Source organism: Nycticebus coucang, chromosome 19, assembly GCF_027406575.1.
Source record: "Nycticebus coucang isolate mNycCou1 chromosome 19, mNycCou1.pri, whole genome shotgun sequence".
In the NCBI taxonomy this organism is placed as follows: domain Eukaryota; kingdom Metazoa; phylum Chordata; class Mammalia; order Primates; family Lorisidae; genus Nycticebus; species Nycticebus coucang.
This window is the reverse complement of record NC_069798.1, coordinates 54,652,722-54,678,451: the sequence shown is the minus strand read 5'-3', so window position 1 is coordinate 54,678,451 and position 25,730 is coordinate 54,652,722. Positions and strand designations below refer to the sequence as shown.

Here is a 25,730-nt window from a genome sequence, read left to right as displayed (position 1 = left end):
ATCATTTTAACTTTTTTTGGTCATAAACAGAGTAAGCATCACCAGGCAACTACTCCCCATCCCTTCCCTGCTGCCCCCATAGTCACTGTCCAGCCCCCAAGTTGCCAGTGCTGTTATTTTATGTCAGTTTAATTCTTCAGTGTTAGAAGGGTAGATGAACTTAATGTTCCCAAAATTCACCCAACCCCTACCTAACTGGCTTGGAACTAACCACTACTACATGGAAGACTGGTGGATCTCACGTATCTCTTACCAAACTCCCCATCCTGAAATCTCGGATTCCACAATTACCTGTCACCTTTCTCTCTATGCTACTCCACAGAAAAGTAACCTCAAATCTTTAGTTGCCCAAACAAAACTAAGACCATTCTTCAGCCTTTAACAAAAAGTGACTGAAGGCTTACGGGGATGGAAAACACAACAGCTGACACCAGGTATCCACAACTTTCAGATTCCACTAGTCAGGCTTCTTCCCAGGGCCTCACTGACTTTCTTTTCTCTGCCATTGCCAAGTATAAGTCCTTGCTATCAGGCTATCTTCAGGAAGCTCAGAGCCTTCCCTAACGGGAGTGCTAGTTTTAACACAGTAATACTCCAGAGAGCTGCCTTCAAAGAAGACGTTTTACACTGTAAGTCTAAAAATTCAGAAATGTATAGACCTAGAACGATACTTTGGATTTTCTCTGCAGAGCCAAAGCCCAATGCTTTCCCTAGAAAAAAAATTATGTCATATCTGCTCAACTTTGTTAGTTTACCACGTCTTAATTTCTTCCTCACATCACTCTTCTGTATGAACAAAAATCCCAAATGATTATTCTCTTTGCTTCAACTCCAAACTCTGAAACTCAGGGTTGTTGAGAGGGTTAAAGTAATTAATACATGTAAACACTTACCGCAATTTTTAGTATATACTATGTGTTCAATGAATGAAAAAAATCAATGACTATTGTCATTCACACTTGTTATTTGAAAATCTCCTAAAATAATAGTCCACTATTGGATAAACCCTTATAAATAGAAGCTAAATACTTGTTAAATTTTTATCTTATGAACTTCTAGCAAATAATAAACACTTAATAAATATAATATTGAGTGAATTCTTCCTCAATTCATCAAGTATTCATAGTCTAAGCTACTCAACACATAATACTAATAGATGGTCCTGTTTTTGTGGCATAAATAACCATGTGCACAAATAATTATAATACAAGACAAAGTTCAGTCATTTGAGAAATTTTAAAAACTGCTAAGGGGTTCAAAGACAGACCAAAATCATAATAATAGTATAGAGCAGTGATTTTCAACCAGTGTGCTGTGGCACATTGGTGCACCCTGAGAGGATCTTAGGTGTGTTGTGAAAATTTCTAAATATCATTAATTAAATTATTTTCAAATGATATTCAAGGTACAGTAAGCATATTCTTCTTTTTACTATTTTTCTTTTTTGTTCTTTGGTCAACCTAATTTAAGTGTGCCCTGAGATAAAAAAGGTTGAAAAACACTGGTATGGAGTAATGGTTTTACGTGTGGTTCTGGGATCTTTTGTGTAGTTCCTGAGACCCTTTCAGGGAGTCTATGAGGTCAAAACAAATTTTCAGGATAACACTAAGACCTTTCTTACCTCTTTCATTCATTCTCTCAGGAGAGTACACTGGAAGTTCTGGCGTTCCCTGACCTGTGGATACCACAACAGACTGAACACAGAAACACATAAAAGAATCTAGCTCTGCGATTAAGCCAAGACAGACATTAAAGAGATCTTCGAAATGTAAACCAATGCCACTTTTCTAATTAATTTTTTTGTTCTGGAAAATTTGTTTTTCTACAAAAGTGTTAGAGTATATCTATTACCACGTAATAGGTTGTTTTCTTTAAGCAAATATTTTGAATATTTCTTGGTTTTAATTTCAAATGTGGCAAATATCTGTATATATTAATGTATGTAATGTATATTACCCAGATAAGAGCTGTCTGGGGCCTTCAATAATTCTAAAGAGTGTAAGAGAGTTCCAAGAACAGTAACAGAGAGTCGTTTCAAGTCTGATAAGGAAAATAGTTTTACTTAGGAGGTGAACGTTCAAGGTGACGTCTGGAAGAGAACTGATTACTTGGTTTGATGGAGGAAAGCGATGAGTTCAAGTTTCAGTCTTTCCCACTATCCTTCAAAACCTTCATAAATTGCTGCGCTCAGCCCTTTGGTTTTCATTACCTCTTCACCTGCGCTTCTTCCCCACCTGCCTTGGGTCTTCCAGGGCTGGGTCAATATCCTCCTTTCGCGTTTTAAGTCCCCTGGAATTCCTGCCTAGCACAGTGGTCTCCAGATAGCCTTCTTTTCTATAACCTCTGAGGTCAACCTCGACTTCTCTCTTTCAGCCCAAGAGGCGGAGGGTAGGAAAAAGGTGTGCGGCAGCGCCCTGCCCTTTTTGCCTTCTCCCTTCCGAAGCCCCGGGCCCCACTGAACCCCTGGCGCTCCCAGGACTCTGCTGGGTCCCCTCGAGGCTCTCTCTGAAAGGTGACTGACCGCGACAGCGTCCACCCCTCCGGCCCCGAGCCCTGCTCGCTCGGCCGCGCCCTGGCCCGTCTCGAGCCCCGCGCTCACCTGAACCGGAGACGCCCCCGGCTCTCCGCCACCTCGGCCAGCCTCCTCCAGCCCCGGCCTTCGGGCGCCCGGTCCAAGCTCTCGCTGAGCCTCCGCAGCAGCGGCTCCCGCAGGCGGTTGAGGGTTGCGCCGGCCGAAGGCGGCTGTGAGCCCGAGGGCGGCGAGGCCTGAAGCGGCTCCCCCCACAGCGACATGGTCCGCGCCGACGACCCCGGACCGCCGCAGCTCCACAGCGCGCCTTCCGCTCGCCCCCTCGCTCGCCGGCGAGCTGCGGAGGCAGGAGCGGAAGGACAAGTCGGGTGGCGCGGCACGGCCCTCGGAGGAGGAAGCTCGGCTCCCGGCTCAGCCGAGAAGAGTTTGCAAGCGGGAGTCGAGCCGGCCGACCGCGGCTGCCGCGCTGGGGGCGGGGCCTCTAGACGGGGGCGGGGCCCACCGCGCGCACGCGCCTCCCGCGCCCCATGCGGTCTCGCCGTGGCGCGCGCTTCAAACCCCGGTTGGTGGAGGCTCGTCGAGCAGGAAGGGAGCCGGCAGCAGCTGGAGGAGGAAGCGGTGGAGGAACTACGCCCTGGCGGCTCCTCCACGGCGAGGAAGCCTGCGGCGTCGGGGCTTCCCGAGACCGTGGGAGGAGGCTTGCCTTAAGCCAGCGAGGGGAGCACGCGGCTCTTGGTCCCGGTTCCCGGCCCCCGCCCGCTTGTCCCGCGGCCCCCCGCCCGCTTGTCCCGCGGCCGCGCTCAGCTGACGTAGGGACTTGCGGGTTCCCGGCCACACCGCCGGCGCTTCTGGTTTTAGAGTTTGACGTGTGTGGATTGCCGAGGGAAGTAGTGGTGGAGATCGGGATACTTACGTTGGAATTGACCGAAATCTCTAGACTTAAAAAAAAGTTATTTAAAAAACTGAGCTATGTGTATTTTTAAGGGTAATCAGATCTCGAAGATGTTGGGTTTTAGCAGGAATCATCCGGTTTCTGGTGCATAAGACTGGCACCCACAATCTTCCTAATCAAAGCAAGAACCTTATAGAGAATGCCCTTCCCCAGAATGATACAGAATAGATGAAGCAATAGACGAAGATTACACCTGTGCACCCGCTCTCAATCTTACCAGTTTCCAAGGACATTACCTCATTGAAAACTATAGTTTAGTTTGGAACAAAAGCAAACAATTTATGAGGTGTTATCAGCCAGTAGTCGCTGATAGGGGGCTTCCTGCCCCAATTTCTGTTGCCATTAGCATTTTCATCACCCGAGACAGCAGAATTTTCCATAGCAATGATTCAGACACCCAGATTCTCAACACCTTTTGGTGAGGTAGGTGCTCCATACAGTCTCTGCCACATTCTCCCACAAGCAGTCACTGAACTTCTTCACTCCAGTGTAGGTTCAGAGTTCAGAATGCAGTGTATTTGCTAAGAGCATAACCTTTGTGTTTTTTTTTGTTTTTTTTTTTGTAGAGACAGAGTCTCACTTTATGGCCCTCGGTAGAGTGCTGTGGCCTCACACAGCTCACAGCAACCTCCAACTCCTGGGCTTAAGCGATTCTCTTGCCTCAGCCTCCCGAGAAGCTGGGACTACAGGCGCCCGCCACAACGCCCGGCTATTTTTTGGTTGCAGTTTGGCCGGGGCGGGTTTGAACCCGCCACCCTCGGTATATGGGGCCGGCGCCCCACCAACTGAGCCACAGGCGCCGCCCAAGAGCATAACCTTTGTATCCAGAAAAATCTGCTGGATTCAAATTTTAGGAGCTTGAATAAGTTACTTAATTTTTCTGACTCCTCTGTTAAAATGAGACTGCAAATATGGTTTGTATAGGTTGTTGCCAAAATTAAAGGAGTTGATGTATACATGAAGCACTTAATCAATGACCAGCACATAGTAGGTACTTAATAAATGCTATCACCCTTGCACATCCAAATGCTATATCATACTCAGCTTGCTGTGGCAAGCCTTTTCCAATAGTTTCTAGTGACTTCCTGTTTTGTCCTCATTGAACAAATATTTTCTGGGAAGCTATTTCCTACATGTGGTAATTATGAAAGTCAAGTTTTCTAGTCTTTATTGGAACCTTACATTTTAATTTAGGTTCAACAGACTTCTTTTAAATGCAGATGTCTTAGAAAAGTCTTCCTGTTCAAGTCATTGCATATGCAGCTTCTCATAGGTGAGTTTGGGTTAAAGTGAGTACCTATGTAAATTACCCTGAGAATATCCTTTCCAATTTGATTAGGTCACTGTATTGACACCTCTTGCTCTCTCCTCCCATCCCTGTGAACTAACATTACAATTTTTGACTGGTCGTTTTCTCCTCTTCATCAAATGTTAATGTTTTTATTATATAATTTCACTTCAGAGGTTCTTTTCTGGGGCATAATGGTATAGTGGAATGTGACCTTTAGAGTTAGCGCTGAATTTGAATTTTTTTTTTTTTTTTTTGCCCTAGAATGTTTATTTTGGCACAGTTCATAAAGAGGGAAGTAGGGGAGGGGTTTGGCAGAAGGAGGGCAGGCATGAGGCAGGATCTCACCTAATGTGTACATTGTGAGGGTATATGACATGCCCCTGGCTTAGGGGTTCTTCTATAAATGTAACTTACCCTGGAAGTGAGAACAATGTAACCTAAAAATTGCATCCTCATATTAATTTGAAAAAATAAAAAAAATACTCAAAAAAATAAAAAAGAAAGAAAGCTTTTGGGCTTCCAACAGCAACCTTCTGTCCTAGTTAACCCAAATGACCAGGTGAGGACATTCATAGCAGGGTAACCTGTGATGGCCCACAGCTAAGGCAGCAAATTCGCCCCTCCAGCAGGTTGGGTAAAGGGTAGTGCATTCCACCAGCAGAAAGTAACCAGCTACTGTTCCAGGCCCTCTGGCCCCTGAGATCTTCAGGGCTTTGCAGGCATAGCTCTGTATAAATCCAGTAGTGACCTAGAGCCTGAGACTTTGTTGTCTTCAAAATCATCCCCCTCTTGGTTGCCCAGATGTGGTGATGGAGACCGAGGGGACCTGGGAAGGATCTTGGATGAGAGGAGCTCAGAGATGTCATATAATAATGGAATGTCTGCAGAGAAATTGCAGGTGTAAGAGCTCTGTGACCACAGTGGTCCCAGGGTTAGGTCTGGGATGGGGCCTGAGAATGAACCTGGGTCTAAGATTGGGCCTGGACCTGACAATGGGCCTAGGAATGGACATGAGATTGGGCCTAGACCTGGACATGGTCTTGGAGCTGGGAATGGGCCTAAGGTTAATCAGCTTGGGCCCTGGCATGGGCCGGGCATGGGGCCTGGGGTAGCAGGGGTGCCCTCCAGGTGGTGGGTTCTGAGGCTGGGAACATTCTCAGGGGGCTGGACAGAGGAGAGCTCTCTCAACCTGGACCCTGCAGGAGTATGGGGCGGCTGCTGCAAAGAAATCACAGGCATAAGGGCTCTGGGACCACAGTGGGTCCTGGCATGGGCCTGGCATGGGGCCTGGGGCAGGTGGGTACAGCCCAGGCTCCTTGGGCTCCCTGTCCATGACCTCTGTGGCACTGTTTGGTCCTGCAGTTCTTGAACCACACATATACTTGGTACTCCTGAAGGTTGAGTCGTTCTGCCAGGGCTTGGTGGTCCTCGTAGGTGGGGTACTTTTTCATCTCAAAATGTTTTTCTAGCTTACTCTGCTGTTCTTTGGTGTAGACAGTGTACTCCTGATGATGCCTCTTGGTGTCTGAGGGCAGTGAGACACCCTGGGAATCATTAGGATCTTCCATGCTGCTCCCACTGTATCCTGAACACCAGGCTGTATCCACAGGGCCCAAATTTAAATAAATCTCACCTCGTTGCTGTGCCCACCCAGGCCCACCCTCCTGAATTTGAATGTTGATGCTGCTATTAGTGGTGTGACCTTAAGCAAGTTACTTAACTTCTCTGAGCACCAATTTCCACATCTGTAAAATGTGAAAATAATAGTACCTAACAGTATCATGTAGTGTCAGAGAAACATACGTGCATTGTACATTAGTACTTTCAAAACTGCCACATTCATTTTGGGAACAATGTAATAAATAGTAATTCAGCTTCCTTTTCTATATCAACCTTGTATTTATATAAAGATAGGAGAAAAATTGAGGGTGGAGATCTGGCTTTTAAATGTGCCTTAGAAGTTCATGCATGTTTACAGATAATATTTTTAGGAGTTCTTCCTGATTAGTTGAAAGTTATATAGATCTTTGTGAATCTAGACAATTCTCAGGAAGCTGGTGGTTTCATTCTATGGAACCCATTTATAAAATCTTCAAAACACTCATAGATCTGGAAACTGACTCATAGGGTGTTTTTTTCCTTTGTGCAATTAAAGTATAGATGATACTTCAACTAAAAAAAAATGTTGTGATATTATTTCGTAGTTGGATAGGTTTTAAAAGACCCATGGGAGGAGGAAACCTGCAGGTCCTTCGACCTATATTTAATGGCAGGAAAGGAAACAGGAGTTATGTGACTTACGTGCCATTTATTTTCTCTCATCTTTTATTCCAGGCCCAGCACTCTTCATGACCTCTCTGACTCAGCCTCTGTGTTGGGGCCATTCAGACCACCCTTAGACCCAGCACATTCTCTGCAGCCAATTCTTGCCATCACTTCCCAAAGGGTTATGGGAATTTTCTCTTTTCAATTTCAACTTTGCAATAGTAGCTGGGAAGTATCACACCAGTATTCCACACCTTTCCTTTATGACGAATCATCTAGACCTGCATACTTGATATTGACCACAACAAGGGGACATTACTTACCTAAATTCATTTTTCCAATTATAAACACATAGTCATTGGGTGTCTACCTTATGCCAGGCTCTGTGTCAAATATGCGCTGTTAGAGGATAGTTTTAAAAAGAAAGTTTAAATTGTGACTCAATAAATATACAATGAACATGTATCAAAGATTCTGTTTAATTCATTAATTAACAGGGGAATCAGCAATGTGTTACAACCACTTCAGAGGAAAATCTGAAGACCAGATAAATATGTAGATTCATTGACATAAATTTGCTTCATAGGCACAAAACTGGCTTCTTCCACAGTAGAGGATGGAATTCAATTGGACCTTGACTTAAAAGAATTTGTTTAATAAACAAGAATTACTTGCAGTTTTCCAAAGTTTACTTCAGTCGTGCAGAGTTGTAAAATAGTTGTAAAATAACCTATGCAAAGACAATGAAAAATGAAGGCAACCTAGGTAGATGAGCTACTCAGGACACCAGCTACATCTCAGTTCTTATCAAAGCTTATCAAAGCTTTTCCCTTAGAGTTTTTAGAGTACAATATTGACTAAATCCTATGTCTATTTGAGGCAAGGAAAGAGAGTAGTGAGAATATTGTGCTGATGACAAGAAGGAAGTATTAAAGTACCTTTCCAAAGGGGATAGGGAGGGGAGGGGAGTGGAGGGGAGGTGAAGGGAGGGTGATTGATGGGACCACACCTACAGTGCATCTTACAAGGGTATATGTGAAATTTACTAGATGTAGAATATAAATGTCTTAACAGAATAACTAAGAAAATGCCATGAAGGCTATATTGACCAGTTTGATGAAAATATTTCAAATTGTATATAAAACCAGCACATCGTACCCCACAATTGCATTAATATACACAGCTATGATTTAATTAAAAAAATAAAAAATAAAAATAAATACCTTTCCATCCATGTGGAAAGATGAGAGGAGATGGTTTGGGAAACAGGATAGAAAAATGCCATATGAAAACACATCATAGGGCTTATGTAAAATATCACAGCAAGTTTGGAGGACTGCAGTAGGTTCAGGAGAGCTGGGAATACAGATGAAAAAGGGACAGAAACCAAGATAAAAAAGACAGTAAACGGGCAGCACCTGTGGCTCAAGGGATAGGCCGCTGGTCTCATATGTTGGAGGGGGCAGGTTCAAACCCAGCCCTGGCTAAAAAAAAAAAGACAGTGAAGACCAGATTATGTCATGCCACAGGACTGACTTTTTCTTTGCAGGTCTATGCCTACCACAGAGTTATCTATGCTCCACCGTTGTTTATACAAGACACTTTTAAGTGGTACTGGAGGGATATTTCTATCTTAATAGTTATATATTAATTTAGTATGGAAAATTATATCTGCAATCAAAACTAGCATTTCCCTAGTAATATCTGCCAATCAAAACTGGCATTTCCCTAGTAATATCGATTAGAATAATGTCAAATTTACTCATGTTAAAAATTTGATTTTGTGGGCGGCGCCTGTGGCTCAGTTGAGTAGGGCACCGGCCTCATATACAAGAGGTGGCAGGGTGGCAGGTTCAAACCTGGCCCCCGGCCAAAAATGGCAAAAAAAAAAAAATGTGATTTTGTATAAAGAAGTATATGTTAAATACCCAAGAATATAGGTGGGTGTGTGGGTAGGACAAAGCCCTTAAAGCTGGCAAAGCCCTTGACGTCTGAGAACTCCTTCTTTAAGTAATTGATGGAGAGTAAATGAAATATTTTAAGCAGATCAGTAATTTCACTTTGGGGTTTTTAGAAATTTTCTTGGACAGCAGTGTAGGGAGGGGGAAAGACGAAGTATTATAATAGTGTAGTTGAGAAATAGACCTCTGGCCAGACACGAGGGCTCATGCCTGTAATCCCAGCACTCTGGGAAGCCAAGGAGGGTGAATTGCTACAGCCCGGGAGTTTGAAATCCATGTGAGCAAGAGTGAGACCCCAGTCTCTAAAATAAATGAATAAATAATAGCTAGGTATTGTGGCACATGCCTGTAGTCCCAGCTACTTCAGAGGCTGAGGCAAGTGGATTGCTTGAGCCGAAGAGTTTGAGGTTGCTCTGAGCTATGATGCCACAGTATTCTACCAAAGGCAACACAGTGAGACTCTGTCTCAAACAAACAAACAAAAAAATAAATAAAATAAAAAAGAAAGAAAAAACCTCTGTCAATAGCCTTGACACTGGCCACAGAAAGGAGGGACAAATTGAAGAAATATATGGAATTACTCTTTACTAAATCACTGTGCTTTAAAGAATGTTGTTGAAACTTTCAAATGTATGTATTATTCATAACTTGTTTTATTCAGGAGGAAATGAAACAAACATTTCTGGTGTGGGGAATATTGCAACAATGCAGTAGAGAGGGCAAAGGTATCAGGAGATTGAGCCCTGAGGGTGAATGAGTAACTGTGAAAGGTGGAGATGACAAATTATTCCCAGCAGAAGAACTGTGTAACTGGGTACCATCAGCAGGTTGTCTGTGATGCACTAGGATTAAATAAAGTAGAACTTGAAAACCAACCGTTCTGAGTAAGTGGACCTGTTCAGAAAGGTTCCCCTATAGGCAAAGGTTAGAGCTGGATCCTGAAGGGATGGACCCTATGTTCCAAGTGGGGAAAATGAGAAGGGCCAAAGGTGCAGGAGATGGATTTTAAGAAGTGGTATTTGAGGGGCAGAATGCACATTGTCTCGAAAAGAAGAGACACGGCTGGTAAAGGGAAGTGAGAGCTGAGGGTTGCTGTCATTGGCCGAGGGCTTTGAATGGTAGGAGGAGTGATACGGGTTTGGTGGGCTTGGGATTTAAGAGCAATCATAGGTATAAGCACTCAGTTCTCTGGCTCAGGAGCAAAATTCCCCGAGTTTTATCCTGAGAAACACCAGTTCCTTCAAACACGTCATTCATGTGTTACTTAAGAAAAGAGTTCCATGGCAAAATAAGTCTGGTAAACACTGTTAAAGTTACACAGGTTTTTTTTTTTTTTTTTTACTGTAAGTCTCAGAGTGTTCAATACATTGAAGTCTGTTGTGACTTCACAGGTTTGTAGAGTTTCTCCAAACTTTCTAGGCAAGTAAGGGCCTGTTTTTGCTAAGTGTGTCCCAGCACTAGTGTTCTGTGGGTCATCCTTTAGACAGTGCTATCTTAGAATATACCAAGTTGATCTCAAAACTAGCAGGTGCTGCCACTTCTCCTTTCAGGCAGAACGGCTGTCCAGGCAGCAGTGAATCTCTTCTGCCTCTCCTGTCCCTTCCTGCAAGGGAATAATAATCAGTCACAAAAAGGAATGACATTCTGATACATGTTACCGCATGGATGAACCTAGAAAGCATTATGCTAAGTGAAATAAGACAGGAAAAAAAAGGACAAAAATCATATAACTTCACTTATAGAGGGTACTCCGAGTGGTCAAATGCATAGAGATAGAAAGGAGAATGGTGGTTGTCAGAGCTTGGCGGGAAGAAGGGAATGGGAAGTTTCATGGGTACGAAGTTTCCATAAGGAATGATAAAAATGTCAGGGTATAGATAGTGGTGATGGTGGCACAACATTTAAAAATGTTTTAAATGTACATTTAAAAATAGTTAAAAAGTAAATTGTGTGTTATGTATTGTTTAGTGTGCGCACAAAAAGAATCATCTGAGGAACCTTAAAAAGATACTGATACTGGGCCACAATCTCCTGAGTCTCTAAATTTAATTGGTCTGGGGTGGGGCACGGACAACAATAACTTTTTTGTTTTTATTTCAGATTAATATAAGGACACACACCGTTAGATTACATTGTTTGCGTTTGTTAGGTAAAGTCCAAGTTGCAGTTGAACAATACTTTTTAAAGTTCTTCACATGAGTTCAATGTGCAGCCAAGCATGACAGGGATGTGTAATCTCCAGGGCACTGAGCTCAGCTGTGACTGGTTATTAGAACCATCTGGGGAGTTTTAAAATACACTGGGTGTCTGAATCTTAAGCCCAAGCTTCTTACTTAATTGACTTGGAGGAGCTGCCTGGTCATTGAGATGGTGTCTTCAATCTTCAGCTGATTCTAATATGGGGTCAGGTTCAGAATGAGAGGCCAGGTCTGCTGTCTTTCACTCCACCTTTTGAGAATAAGTACCTAATGTATGTCATTGATAAAACTGAAAGCATGGTGGGGATGGGGCCCCTGCTGAAAGTCAAAGAGCCAAATCCTCTGTGTCCATTTGTTTTTTTCTCTTTCCCTTCATATATATATTGCCATATATGGAATCAGAATGTTAAACCAGGAGAAACAAAGGAGGCCAGTAGCGGGCCCAGGAGAAAGGGCATGAAGACCAACCTGCCAGGCCCACTATTAAGGGATAAGTGCTCCTGTTCTTCCTCCTGGAATCAAGCTTCTGCCATCCTAACATGGGCACTGCTCCCCTGCTCCCCTCCAATCCCAAGTCCCATTTGGATTCCTCTCCCCACCCAGCAAGGACTCAGGGAGGACCTGTCCATCTAGGGTTCTGCAGAGCCAGGGCTGATGGGAGTAAAGCCATCTGAGACCATAGGGCTGGTGTGTGAAAAATGAGCCAGTTTCCTTTTGAAGGTTCTCTGAGGTGGTAGACACACCACCCGTGAGTGATCCCAACTGACTCTGGCTGGTAACTACCGCTCTTATCTTGCCTGGCATCTGCACGTCTGTTCTTCTGTGCAGATACTTACTCCGTCTGCTTACTGGCCCAGTAATACACACTGCATTACCTTCCGCTGTGTGTATTCCTCATGAAAGCCATACTCTGGCCCGAGGCCCTTGGATCCATGCAGCTGAAAGGCAGTGTGGGCCCAGGGTGACACCTAGAAGACAGGAGTACAAAGAGAGCAGAGGAGGCCAGCTGTGCTCCAGGCCTGGAGGTGGAGGGGTGGTTCTTCATCAGTCTGTCCCATTCCATCAGGGTAGAAGCCCATTATAGGGATTTTGGCTGGTGACTCACCTGGTAAAGAGAGCATGTTTTCTTGAAATGTCCCCTGCATAAAATCCCTCTACCAGGATATATTATATATATCCATCCCTTGGGAACCATGCAGACATTGGCAGGGAGACTCGAGATTCTAGATCCTGGTGACTATTCAGACACAGCTGACAAGGGACACAAAATATAAAACAGAGCCCTTGTTTTCAAGGAGCCTATGATCTAGTTTTTTATATAAACACAAGAAAGTGATAAAGCAAGATGTTAGACTAAGGATTTCTGGATTATGGGTGAATATAGCTCAGTAGTTTTCTAGAGACTTTAGTGAAAGGGGCTAATGATGGACCAGAGAGGAACCTAGAATTAGAAATGGTGAACCAGAGAGTTAAAAGCATCTGACCAAGGAAGGCATGACTATTTCCCGATAATAATAGTATAATTATTATCCAGGTGAATGATACCGCTAACCTTTGCAGGTATGCACACTCAGAGAGGTTCAATGTTCTACTCTGTGCCGCCAACGGTGACCTGTGTTGTCTCCTGGGATTCCTGATAGAGGGAGTTTAGCAGACTCTTCACAATGTGTTATGTGCCAAGAATGGAGTCAAAGCTCCTGATCACCAGGCTGTCCATTCAGAGTGTGGCTATTACTCGGCCTGGTACCCCGTGGACCCATTTGGTGGGTGAATGGGGAGTGTGGCCTGAAAGCTTTCGAAGGTCCCTTTCAATTCTGAGGTTCTGAGTGGTAAAGGACTTTGGAGAAGGGAGAAACCAAAGAAAAGTTACAGTGGCCGAATAAGATCTAAGAGAAAAGTAGGGGCCTTGATTGTACCCTGAAGCTGGGCAGAGTTGGAAGGGCATTAATTCCTTGAGGCAGGAGAATGTATGACCAAAGATCAAGATGACAGTGATCACAGATCAAAGACTAGCTGTGGAGAATAATCAGAGTGGCTATAGACATGCAAATAGGATTTATGTGCATGGGAGAGAGGAGCAATATTTAAATAACTGACAGTGGAAATTGTAACATATTAGTTATATGTCTAAAATTAGATGTTGAGAATAAACATAGCTATTTTGGAAGGATGGAAAGATTATTAACTTAAAATGCAAGTTAAGATTTATTTATTGGGAGAAAGAGGAGAGGAAGGCCTGTATTTAGTTGACCTAATAGTTCCATTCATACCTGAGGCATTTACACAGTAGTTATATGCTGATCCTTATACACTAATTAATAAATACATTTGCTCTGCAAGGCAACATCAGAGAAAGCTTTGCTTTGAAAAGTTTTTGTAGGAGTCTATTTGAAATTATGAGTAAAAGGGCATTTATGTAGAATATTCTATAATTCAAGCTTTTCACTAAGTGACTTTAACAAGTTATGTAATGAAGTTCTGCAGTGTATAGAGCTCTGAAGCTCCTGGAAATTTTTATGGTATCATAGTAAAGTAAGAAGTCCATGATTATTTATGATAATAATCAGAATAGCTTGACACAAGTACATATTTAATCACTCATTTAACACTATGATCCTGGAGTATCAGTCCTAAAGAGTGCTTTCACTGACCTAGTTCAAGACCTTCAGAGTTAGGTGGAAGCCTTGTAGCCTGGAGAGGTTTCCTCTGTCTTTTTCTGAACCTCAGCCACACTGGTTCTCAAAGGTGGTCCTGGACTAACAGGGCATCAGCACCATGGGGAGATTTTTAGAAATGCAAATTCTCAGGCCCCACCTCCCAGTGGACTGAATCAGAAACTCCAGTGGGCCAAAGAACATGTGGCTTATCAAGCTTTCTGGATGAGTCTATTTATTTTGTTTATTTTTAGAGACAGAGTCTTGCTCTGTTGCCCAGGCTGGAGTGCAGTGGTGCAATCACAGCTCACTGCAGTCTTGAACTCCTAGGCTCATTCCATCCTCCTGCCTCAGCCTGCCAATTAGTTGGGACTATAGGCATGTGGCACCACACTTGGCTAATTTTTTGTTCTCTGGTGTTGCCTGGGCTAGGTTTGAACTCCTGGCTTCAGGCAATCCTCCTGCCTTGGCCTCCCAAAGTGCTGGGATTACAGGTATGAGCCGCAGCCCTGCTGATTCTAATACACACTGAGGTTTGAGAGCTGCTCTCCCACACTTCTGCGTCAAAATATTTTGAGGCAGTAACTTCTCTTTGATCACTCACAGCCGCATAGAGAATTACTTCCTGTTTTATGTCTAAATTTATCTTTCTTTGAAGGGTGGAGCACACTATCTTCGCAAGTGTAAGTATTTCTCTCACGTTCCCTCATGGATAATAGGCCAGGGTGGGCCTCTGCAGGGGAGCCAGGCCCACAAGAAGACGCGGGCAGTGGGCAGGGACATGGGGAAACAAAGGCTGATCACATCCACTTACTTGATAAACTGATAATCCACGATCCACTCCAAAAAACAGCACAGCACAGCACAGTCTGATTTGGGACCTGGGGTTTGATTTTTTTTTTTTTTTGAGACAGAGTCTCACTGTGTCACCCTCGGTATAGTGCCATGGTATCATAGCTCACAGATAGCTCACAGCAACCTCCAACTCTTGGGCTCAAGCGATTCTCTTGCTTCAGCCTCCCAAGTAGCTGGGACTAAAGGTACCTGTCACAAGGCCTGGCTATTTTTAGAGACGGGGGTCTCGCTCTTGCTCAGGCTAGTCTCGAACTCTTGAGCTGAAGTGATCTACCCACCTTGGTCTCCCAGAGTGCTAGGATAACAGGCATGAGCCACCACTCCTGGCCAGGACCTGGGTTTTTAACACTAATAACACTGATTCAGAGGAGTGACGGGTTATGGGGGACGGACTTTGGAGCTAGGTAGTAGAGACAATGGGAATCTCCTATTGGCCAATGTTGTTCCAGAAATTGGATGGCTATGATTTAGGGCAGGATTCAATGGTTCCCCACTCACTCCAGCCACACTAGTGTTAGCTGAGAAATTCAGGGATCCAGGAGGCTCAAGAAGTGGGGCAGAAGGGAACATAGGTGGCCTGGCTGTGCTGCCGAGGTCTTCGTGCTATTTGAGATCAGTTCCAGAGAAGGGCAGGCTGCAGAGTGAGCGGCGGCTGCTGTGTTGTCTGCCTAGAGTAGCACTTGGTTCTCAGAGATACAGCCACTCAAAGTGTCAAAGTGTGCTTTAAGGGGATCCCCCAGTTTCTTACCCTTCTGCTTTCTTTTTTTTTTTTTTTGGCCGGGGCTGGGTTTGAACCCACCACCTCCAGCATATGGGACCGGCACCCTATTCCTTGAGCCACAGGCGCCGCCCAACCCTTCTGCTTTCTTAACTCTATGTTTGGCCAGGGATAGTCATGTTCCTTAAGCTCAGCCAGTCCTGGGATTTCTGCCCTCCAATCTGATGGAGGATCTCAGTCTTGCTCGGGCGGCAAATCTGTGAAGGGCGACTCTGAGCCATTCATTGGCTGTGCGGAAGAGGCCAGTTACTGGTACCTTGAGAGAAGCAGAAATGAGAGATGGAGAAAGAGTGGGTGGTGTCCCAGTTCCCAGTGTGGTCATCTCTGAGGCCAAGCTCGGACCCGCTCTTCTTATAGGTTCAGTTGGCTGAGTCAACCAATTCCTCTTTTTTGCCCAGGCCATTTTGCCCTCTTGGTGCTGTGTCTAACTTCTCCATGTCTTTCTGGAGATGTTTGAACTGGCAAAACAGCCAGTAAGATTTTGTTTTGTTTTTAAAAATCATAATTATAATTTGACTCTATTTTCCAAGTGGATAAAAAATCATCCTATACTATTTTTTATGGTGGTAAAATACATATAACATAGAATTTACCATTTTACCATGTACAGACCAGTAGCATTAAGTACACTCACATCATTGTGCAACCATCACACCGTCCATCAGCAGAATATTTTCATCTTCTCAAACTGAAGCTCCATATCCATTAAACAATAACTCACCATTTCAGGCAACCACCATGTCATCTTTAAAAATCACACAATTGGCTGGGGATGGTGGCTCATGCCTGTAATCCTACTACTCTGGGAGGCTGAAGCAGGTGGATTGTTTGAGCTCATGAGTTTGAGACCCTGTCTCTGCTAAAAATAGAAATTTCTGTCTGGATGTTGTGGTGCACCACTATCATCTCAGCTACTTGGGAGGCTGAGGCAAGAGGATCGTTTGAGTACAAGAGTTTGAGGTTGCTGGGGGCTATGATGCCACAGCACTCTATCAAGGACAATGGAGTGAGACTCTGTCTCAAAAAAAAAAAAATCACAGAATGTATACATTTAGAAAGAAGATCTATATTTCTTACAAAGGGTTGTAGTCTGTAAGGTGGCCATCCTGGTAAACTGAGAGGCATAGACTCTGGCAAAAGCCAAAAGGCAGGCACTTTGAGAGAAGGAGGGTAGATTAGGAATTTATGCTGAACAGATTGGCCAAGTATGCATATTCTACAGGTCATGGGAAGAGCTATGAATGTTCTTGAAGGGGGTCCTAATGCATGCATACTGAATAAACATGCGTGTTATATGTGACCCATGTTCACTTTGAAGTGGAAGCTTAACATGTAAATGTTTTACAGTTAGGTTCTCTACCATCAAAAGGTGAAGCAGGGACACAAAGGCACTGAATGTGCAGCCTTATAAACCAGCCAGAACCAGTCTGTTGTCAATGGCCTTCTTAATTAGCAGAAAGTTGCTGAAATCATTCTTCTATCCAGTCAAAGCTGTAACTATGGCTTGTGAAACGGGAGGTCAGTCAGTCACCATCTGGTAGTGGATGAGCTGCCCTTTTTTTTATTTCGAGACAGAGTCTCACTCCACTGCGAGACTTCCCAATGTAGAGTGCTGTAGTGTCATAGCTCACAGCAAACTCCAACTCATGGGCTCAAGCTATCCTCTTGCCTCAGTTTTTCTATTTTTAGTAGCGGTGGAGTCTCACTTTTTTTTTTTTTTTTTTTGCAGTTATTGGCCGGGGCTGGGTTTAAACCTGCCACCTCTGGCATATGGGGCCAGCACCCCACTCCTTTGAGCCACAGGTGCCGCCTGGGTCTCACTTTTTGCTCAGGCTAGTCTTGAACTTGTGAGATCAAGTAATCCACCTGTCTTGGCCTCCCAGAGCGCTAGGATTATAGGCATGAGCCACTGCGCCAGGTGAGCTGCACTTGTTTTAACATTGCTTATCTCCAGGCCTGTGCTTGTTCAGCTACTAAAGAAAAAGAAAAACCTGTAGCAGTTAAAACATACTTTAAGTTCTATAAGTATAGAAGTATATGACTTAACCCTTGCCTGGCATGCTCTTAAGTCCCTTTTATAATTTGATATCTTATTGCCACAAGATTGTTGTGTCAGCCTTATGATCTCTATTTTAACATTAATGCTGGTCAGACCTTTGTGGTTAGTATAAACCACAAAGGGAGGGGGTATAATGAGGCAGGTCCAACTTCCTGTCCTGTTATAGCCAGGAACATAGTTTTTAAGGTTTCTCTGGGATCCCCTTGGCCAAGAGGGGGTCAGAAGCCTACACTGAGGAAGGGGTGAGGTAGGCTGTTTCTGTCTCATTCCACCTAATGCTTTTACCTTTTCTCCTGCAGCTTGCCAAGGGTGGTTTCTGTCCTGGAAGGCATGAACTGCAGAGAGGAGAAGAGATGAAGGGGACAGGAAGTCTTCCCCAACTGGTACCATCAAGCTAACAGGTGGGCTTCTGGAAGCTGGAAAATATTTAGCGCTAACTCTCCAGTGGCCACATTCATAGGCTCTTCTTCAAAGATGCTGACCCTCATCACTGGAGAGCTCTCATCTCTAATTTCCCTGGCCAGGGCAAGTTCAGCTCTCACTCTCAATAGCCATTTCCTTCTTCATCAGCCCTTAGGAACATCATGGTACTTATATAGCTGCACTCTACTGAGCTTTCTTTGCCCTTCCAGGTAAACTCCTTGGAAAAGACCTACGTTCCCTTGTGTTGGATGCATCTTGCATCAGGCTCTCAGAGGGATTAATTGCCCACTAATATGGTGTGAAAATTTTTAATACTTTGTAATGAAAACATTGGAACGATCAGAGACCATAGAAAAACAAGAACTTAGGCAGAGCCTCTGGAAAATACCAGCTACCATTGCCTCTCAGAGGGAGAATGCTGACCCTTACCACAAGCAAGTTGAATGCAGTTTCCCATTAGCATCAAAACGCCTAATGGAACCTTCCATACTCTCCCGTTGTAAACCCTTCTTCCTCCTTTGTTTGAAGTTGGTATACAAACCTTTTCTCCCGGCTATTCAGCAAGTTCCTCATCACTGAGTGCACCCACAAATTCTGTACAGACCTTGTCATTTCTCCTGTTAATCTCTCTGTTGTGTCCCAGGCCCCTGACCATTGGCCTAAGTTAGTACGGAGAGTTTTTCCTCTCCCCACCCCTGTTTCACTCACTGCTTATCTCAACAGACCCTGGGGTCCAGACCATACAAACACCCCTCTTCACCACCTGCCTTAACAAATTCCTGGCAGGAGTTGAACATGTGTGCAGGATGTCCCCAATCTACAAGAGAAAAACATTAAGTTATGTGAGTTAACTTGTGTTTTTCCTGAGTATCTCTGATCACATATCCTGAGTTACCCTTTTTCCTAAACTTGAGGTGAGGGGTAGGCTGTATATACCTACCACCCACCCACCTTTCCAAGGTGTCAAGAGGCTCTGAACATCTTTCAGTTCTCTCAAAAATCTTTTTCTTATTTCCATTCATGAACTATTTTATTCTTTTGAAGAAGGGTTTCCAAATCTAATAACCACCTTTCTGCCACCTGCTTTTTACACCCTACATTTAAATGCTCTTATACCTCTTTAGAATGTGGTGTCTATTTCAGGAGCCTCAAGCTGAAATTTTAATTTTAACCTCCTGTTACATTTATCTTCCTTAACTTTGCATTTTCCCAAGCTCATCGATACCTGCAAACTTTTAAATTTTAAAGCTCATACATTTTCATCATGTACAACAATGACTCTTGGAAGGATGTTACCTTTCCCTTCCTTCCTACCTTTCATTTCCTATCATAAAGCCAAGGCTGAAACCTTTGCACATTCTTTACCCATGTGATGATTGTGTTTCAAAAATTTTGCTTTTTTGTGTGGGATTCTGCCGGAGAATTTTATCAATGTAAATACTTTACATTCACTAATTTGCATAGTATTCATCAATTATGGTTTTGTTTTTTGGATACTAGGTTACTATTCACTCTGTGGTTTGTTCATGCATTTAGATGTTCAGCAGTTCATGACAGAGGCCACTAAGAGTATCCTTTGGAACAACAATTTTCCCCCCCACTGTATTGATGTCATGACAGCCTCCTGGCTCAGGGTTTATTGGTAACACCAGATTGACTGACCACAACTCACTTTCATCCCTATCTGTCATCCGGGTTCTTCAATAGATGCTGTCTAATTCTGGTGACTCAATATTCCGGTGGTTTGACAATTGAGTTTTAAATAGCTTCTATTAACTGAATGCTTCCAACTTATTTGCGTCAAAAGACGTTTGTGAATAAGACTATCCCTAGAATATAGAGCAAAGACCGAAGCAAAGAAGACTTAAATGCTCCTATCCTATCATTCCTGAGTGTACTTTTGTCCTGCAATTATCTAGCACAGAAGGAAAAAACGTGGACTCTAAAACTTTGACTGTAAACTTTTGGTTTCACCCTCTTATGTTTCCTCCCTTTGTGGTTAGCCACTTGGGAGGGGATTTCCGGAGATGCAGGCTCTACAGTTTGTTTCCCAAAATATTTTGCATCATTTGGGGTGCGAGAGTGTGCTCTCACTCTGCTCTGTGAGACCTCGGTCTCAGACAGCTAATGATTTATAAACACAGTCACATAATCATAATTTGTCTCAGCGTTGTGAAGGAGGTAGCTTCTATCAAGATCTGTTCTTTCCTAAGAAAACTGTATAGAAATACATATATTTTTATTTTATTTTATTTTATTTTATTTTTTTATTGTTGGGGATTCATTGAGGGTACAATAAGCCAGGTTACACTGATTGCAATTGTTAGGTAAAGTCCCTCTTGCAATCATGTCTTGCCCCCATGAAGTGTGACACACACCAAGGCCCCACCCTCCTCCCTCCGTCCCTCTTTCTGCTTTTCCTCTCCCCCATAACCTTAATTGTCATTAATTGTCCTCATATCAAAATTGAGTACATAGGATTCATGCTTCTCCATTCTTGTGATGCTTTACTAAGAATAATGTCTTCCACTTCCATCCGTATATTTTTATTGTAGCAAAATGTACATAAAATTTACCATTGTACAACCGTCACCACTATGTGTCCCCAGAACATGGTCATCATCCCAAGCAGAAACTCTGCCCCCGTAAACAGTAACTCCTCGATCTTCCTCCCCTCAGCCCTGGCAACCACCATTGTTCTTACATCTCTATGAATTTGACTATTCTGGGTACCTCATCTATAATATTCGTCCTTTTTTTAATGTCTGGCTTATTTCTCTAAGTATAACATTTTCTAGTTATGTTTAAAATGTTAAACATCATGTTTTCTAGCATGTATCTGAATGTCATTGCATTTTAAGGCTGAATAATATTCCAGGGTGTCCTAAAAGTATCCAGCCATGTAATATGAAAAACAGAAACATACACGGTTGGATACTTTCCACACAGCCTTCGTGTGTGTGTGTGTGTGTGTCACATTTTGTTTATCTTTTGATGGACTTCTGGGTTGTTTTTGCCTTTTGGTTATTGTAAAGAATGCTGCAATGTACCCTGGTGTTCAAGGATCTGCGGGAATCTATGCTTTCAATTGCTTTGGGTACATACCTAGCAGGGGAATTGTTGAATCTTATGGTAATTCTGCTTGACTTTTTTTAGGAACTGGAGAAGGAAAACTTTTGAAGTATTGGATTTTTTTCTTTACCAACCACAAGTTGGTAAATAGGCTCCAATGTGACATGACAAAATGTCTCAGAATACTCTACTTGCCATTTAGAACCATGGGGGATGTGGTCATGGGTATATCCCCTTGGTTTGACAAATGCCTGAAAAGCTGGTTTGATACTCCCAACCCAGGGCATGGTCGGTGAAGGACCTCAGTGTAGGGTGTCTTGTCTGGACCCATGCTGTCTCTGTGCAGAAGAACTCCTATGTTTTCCCATGAGGTCCCTGAATTTTACAGCGACTCTAACTCTAACCCTGTATTTGTGGACTGATACAGACTGGGGCCTTTCTAGAACTGGACTATATGCTAGGGTTTTTTCTAGGCAAGACTAGAATAACATCTACCTCTTTCCAAACTACCAAATCACATTCATCATCAAGTCCTACCAATTTTTATTCCTACATATCACCTGATCTTGTTTTCTTTCTATCTCGACTGCTTCATTCCTGGACCCAGTTACTCTACGCTCCCCTCTCTTGTGAACCTCTGCAACAGCATGTCTTGCTCATCTTCCCAAATTACTCTTGTTCTTTACACTATAGCCAGGATGACCTCTTTGAAATCCATATTGGACCATGTCATCAGCATGATTTTGTGGGGAGAGGGAACCAAACAAGTTGATTATGATCCCCCCAAACTCAAGGTCTCTATGATTATAATTTTAAAATGTATGACTATAAAGTTCATATGGAAAAGTAAAGAGGTAACAATCAGGAAGTTTTTGAAAAAAGAAGGATAATTAGAATAGACCAGCTCATCCAATATAAAAATAGTTTATAAAAGGCATGAGTACTAAAGTGGCTTCCTATCAGCACATGGATAGCAAATCAATGGAACAGAATATAGAACCATAAGGAGACCCAAAATAGACAAGAACTCAAATTTTTTTTTTTTTTTTGAGACAGAGTCTCACTTTGTCACCCTCAGTAGAGTGCTGTAACGTCACAGCTCACAGCAACCTCCAACTCTTGGGCTTAGGTGATTCTCTTGCCTCAGCCTTCCAGGTAGCTGGGATTACAGGTGCTCACCACACCATCCGGTATTTTTTGTTGTTGTTGTTGTTGTTGCAGTTTGGCCTGGGCCGGGTTTGAACCTGCCACCCTCAGTATATGGGGCCGGCACCCTACTCACTGAGCCACAGGCACTGCCCAAGAACTCAAATTTTAATGAAGGTGTCATTGAGAATCAGTGGGGAGATTGCATTTTGAATTTAATGTTGAGACAATTGGAAAAAAAAAGTTGTTTCCTAACTCAGGCATCATACCAAAACAAGTTTCAAGTGAATCAAAAATTTAAATTATATTTTTAAGAAATGAAACTATAAAAATACAAAAAGAGAATTCAGGAGAATGTCCTTATATTCAGAGTAGGAAGGGTTTTCTGAAAATGAAAAATCTCAGAACTTTCAAATAAATGATTGGTAAATTTGCCCACACACAAATTAAGATTTTCTCCATGGAAAATTGCAAATAAAAAACTGATAAGTATACTAAGGACAAGGAATACTGTCTTTAATATAAAAAAGTACTCTTGTAGGTAAATAAAAAAGACTAGCAAGAAGATGAATGAAAAATATGAACAGTTCACAAACAAAAGTAATTCAAATAGCTTTTCAATACATACATGAGAAAATGATTGACCTTTTTAATAATAGAAATACAATTACATAATAAAATAGTTACTAATTTGCAAATAAAAAATTCCAATACTACATTTTATTGGCAAAGGTGTTTTAAATCTGGCATCTCATATTACTAGGAAGAAAGTAAATCGTTATAACTCTTTGAAGGACAACTTAATATTATTAAAATGGAAAACACCTTTACTGTTTACCTAGCAATTCCACTTGGAGAAAGTTTTGTGCAAATCATGAAGGACTCAGATACATGGCAACATTTCAGAAGCAGCAGTCATTCTCACAGGTGAAAGCACACAAAAGATTTTCAGAGAGGAATCATCACCGGAAGAATAAAACATCAGATGTTTTCTTAGCTAAATTAAAAGAAATCCCCCACCTTCAGTCAATGTGTGATAAAGTTCACATACCTTTGTATGCATGCTTTAAAACGCTTAATTCCTAAAATCCCCCCCACCCCCCCTCATTTTCTGGTGAAGCACATATCACACTTGCTTCCAGGACCAGCTCCATAATTTGCAGGGCTCCCTGCATGATGAAAATGCAGGCCCTCTTGTTCAAAAATTAAGAATTTCAAGATGGTCACACTTTACGGGGGCAAGACATGATTGCAAGAGGGACTTTACCTAACAATTGCAATCAGTGTAACCTGGCTTATTGTACCCTCAATGAATCCCCAACAATAAAAAAAAAAAAAAAAAAAGAATTTCAAGATGGTGACAAGCAAATATATAAAAAGCACCGGGGCCCTTTGTGAACAAGGAGGCCGTATGTTACTGCATAGGTGGTGGGTCCGAGAGACCCTTTCTGCCTACTTCCCGCTAGTTATAACTCCGTCCATACTGAACTACTTCTGCAGTTCTCTTAAATAAGCTAAGCATTTGTGCATCACTTTCACAAGCTGTTGCTTTTACCAGAATATTCTTCCACAGACCCTGAATTCTCTTCCTGATCCTTCAAAACTCCTCCGATGTCATTTCTGTGAAGCATCTTTTGCCCCATTCCCCCTCCTTTTTCTCTGAAGGGTCTCTCCCTCTACCTTCCTTGGCTACCTGAGCACATCTCCCTGAGGGCAGAAATTTTGTTTTCTGCAAGTCTGTGTGTGCAGAAGTCATCACAGTACCAATTACTAACAATTACTGGGCACATACCACACAGCAAGTACTGTGTTAGGAATATTGCGTAAGTAACTCACTTAATCTTCACATCTACCCGAGGACTGGGCTATAATTGCTCTCATCTACCAAAGGAGACTTTGGGAGATAAAACACATCCAGGGTCACACATCTAGGGGCGGATGTGCTAATAAAATTGAGTCAAAAGTTAACAAAATAATTTACTCTCACCGCTAGCCTAAACCGTGATAATAGATTATTAAACCTACATTTGAAATAGCGTTGTATAAATACCTAAGGAATGCTAGATTCCCCTAATCAGGTAATTAGTGCCTCCTTTATTTAACTAGAGTAATTGCACATTTCAGAGGGTGTGTCTTCTTCCTGCCCCATCCCCAACACTCCAACTTGCACCCAGGTTGGTGAAATCTACCCATTGAGCTTAATGGCTTTGAGGTAAATATTTGCTTTCTTTGCGGATTCTCTTAAAAATGTCAATGTCCTCCAAAGTTAAGGCATTAACTTCCTAAAACTATAGGGAGTATGGATTTTTCACAAATTTTTATTCTAACCTAGACTGCAGAAAATGATTATATAATCTGATGAGAAGTGCTTGATTGTCTATAAAGGTCTTAAAATAGTGATTCACTGGTCACTTGCACATAGGGAGCTTGTTAAAAATGTATATTTGTGACCCTGAATTCGGAACCACTGAATGAAAATCTTTGGGCCCCCGAAATCTACATATGAACCAGACCTTCAGGTGATTCTGATGCATAGTAAAGTTCGAAGCTTTAAAGGTCAAATAAACTTCAGTTAAAATGAGATGAAAATCTCCTGCAAGTCTATGGTTTGTTTTCATCAGTACTTTTATATTGATATGGAAATTATAGGGCAAAAATATCTCACAACATTGACTGGTTAGGGCAGAGGAAATACTAAAGTGGGAAGAAATGGAATTGAAAGAAAAAGCTTTAGGAAATGACACTTCAAAAATTCAGTCTTCCCTGGGGCTGGTGCCTGCTAAGGCTTGTCAGGACACTATGGTCTATTTTACATTCTACCATAATCTGTGCTATTAATCAGATCCATCCATTCATTGTTTCAAGGACTGTGGTTAGGGCTAGTACCAGCCAGGTGCTGTAGTAATTGCCAGGGACAGAAGGGTGAGCAAACACAGCTCATAAGGCTTACAGACTGGTTGGAAAGAGGTTAACAGGAAAATTAAGTTGATATTGATATTTGGTTTCAGATCTTTGGTGGAGGAAAGAAATAAGTTGCTATGTTAACGACAAAAATGGAAAGCTATTTTGTTAGCTGTATTTAGCTTTACTATATGGAGAAAAGTTAAAGTGGGGAAATCCATAACAGTTATGGGGTTTGAGACTTTTTTTTCCCAGTGAAGGGTCTAGCCAAACAATGGGCAATAACGCATCGTGGCACAAGTGATGATTTCATCAGCTATATACATAATCCTCCCATCATTGGGAACTACTCTATTTTAAAGGCGTGGGCTTCAGAATGTAGCAGAATTATTCTCCAGTCCCCACCCACACCAGGTCTTTGAGTATGTCTGAATCTGTAAGGTGGATCAAATGAGGAAGCTGGATGAGATCATCATGAAGGGCCCTTGAAATTGTTCTTGTTCTTCCAAAAAAGAGGTTTCCTTTGCTTTCTTAAGACTGAAAATCCAGGACGCATCTCGTATCTTGGCTGGTGCCAGACAGAAACATCTAGATAAGGATTATCCACATGAGCATCTCCTATAGGCACAGTATTACGCTAACCCT

General features: G+C 42.7%; 1 protein-coding gene and 1 long non-coding RNA gene across 4 annotated transcripts in view; both read right to left on the bottom strand.

Annotated features, from left to right (window-relative positions):
• MALT1 (MALT1 paracaspase) overlaps positions 1-3,024 on the bottom strand; it is a 73,314-nt gene extending 70,290 nt beyond the window's left edge. Inside the window, exon 1 of one of the 3 annotated variants that reach the window (XM_053571755.1) lies at positions 2,600-3,024. In XM_053571755.1, coding sequence (XP_053427730.1) covers positions 2,600-2,793 — 194 coding nt within the window. In that variant the 5' untranslated portion in view covers positions 2,794-3,024. Of the gene's footprint in view, positions 1-1,621; positions 1,687-2,599 lie in introns of those variants that run through there. The other 2 variants (XM_053571756.1, XM_053571757.1) reach the window with 2 other exon arrangements.
• Positions 3,025-9,655: 6,631 nt separating this feature from the next.
• The window catches only part of LOC128571950 (uncharacterized), a 30,982-nt gene continuing 14,907 nt past the window's right edge, over positions 9,656-25,730 (bottom strand). Inside the window, exons 3-6 of the long non-coding RNA XR_008376005.1 lie at positions 15,562-15,740; positions 12,073-12,302; positions 11,333-11,447; positions 9,656-10,602 (exon numbers count right to left, since the gene is read on the bottom strand). This is a non-coding gene — a long non-coding RNA (uncharacterized LOC128571950). The remainder of the gene's footprint in view (positions 10,603-11,332; positions 11,448-12,072; positions 12,303-15,561; positions 15,741-25,730) is intronic.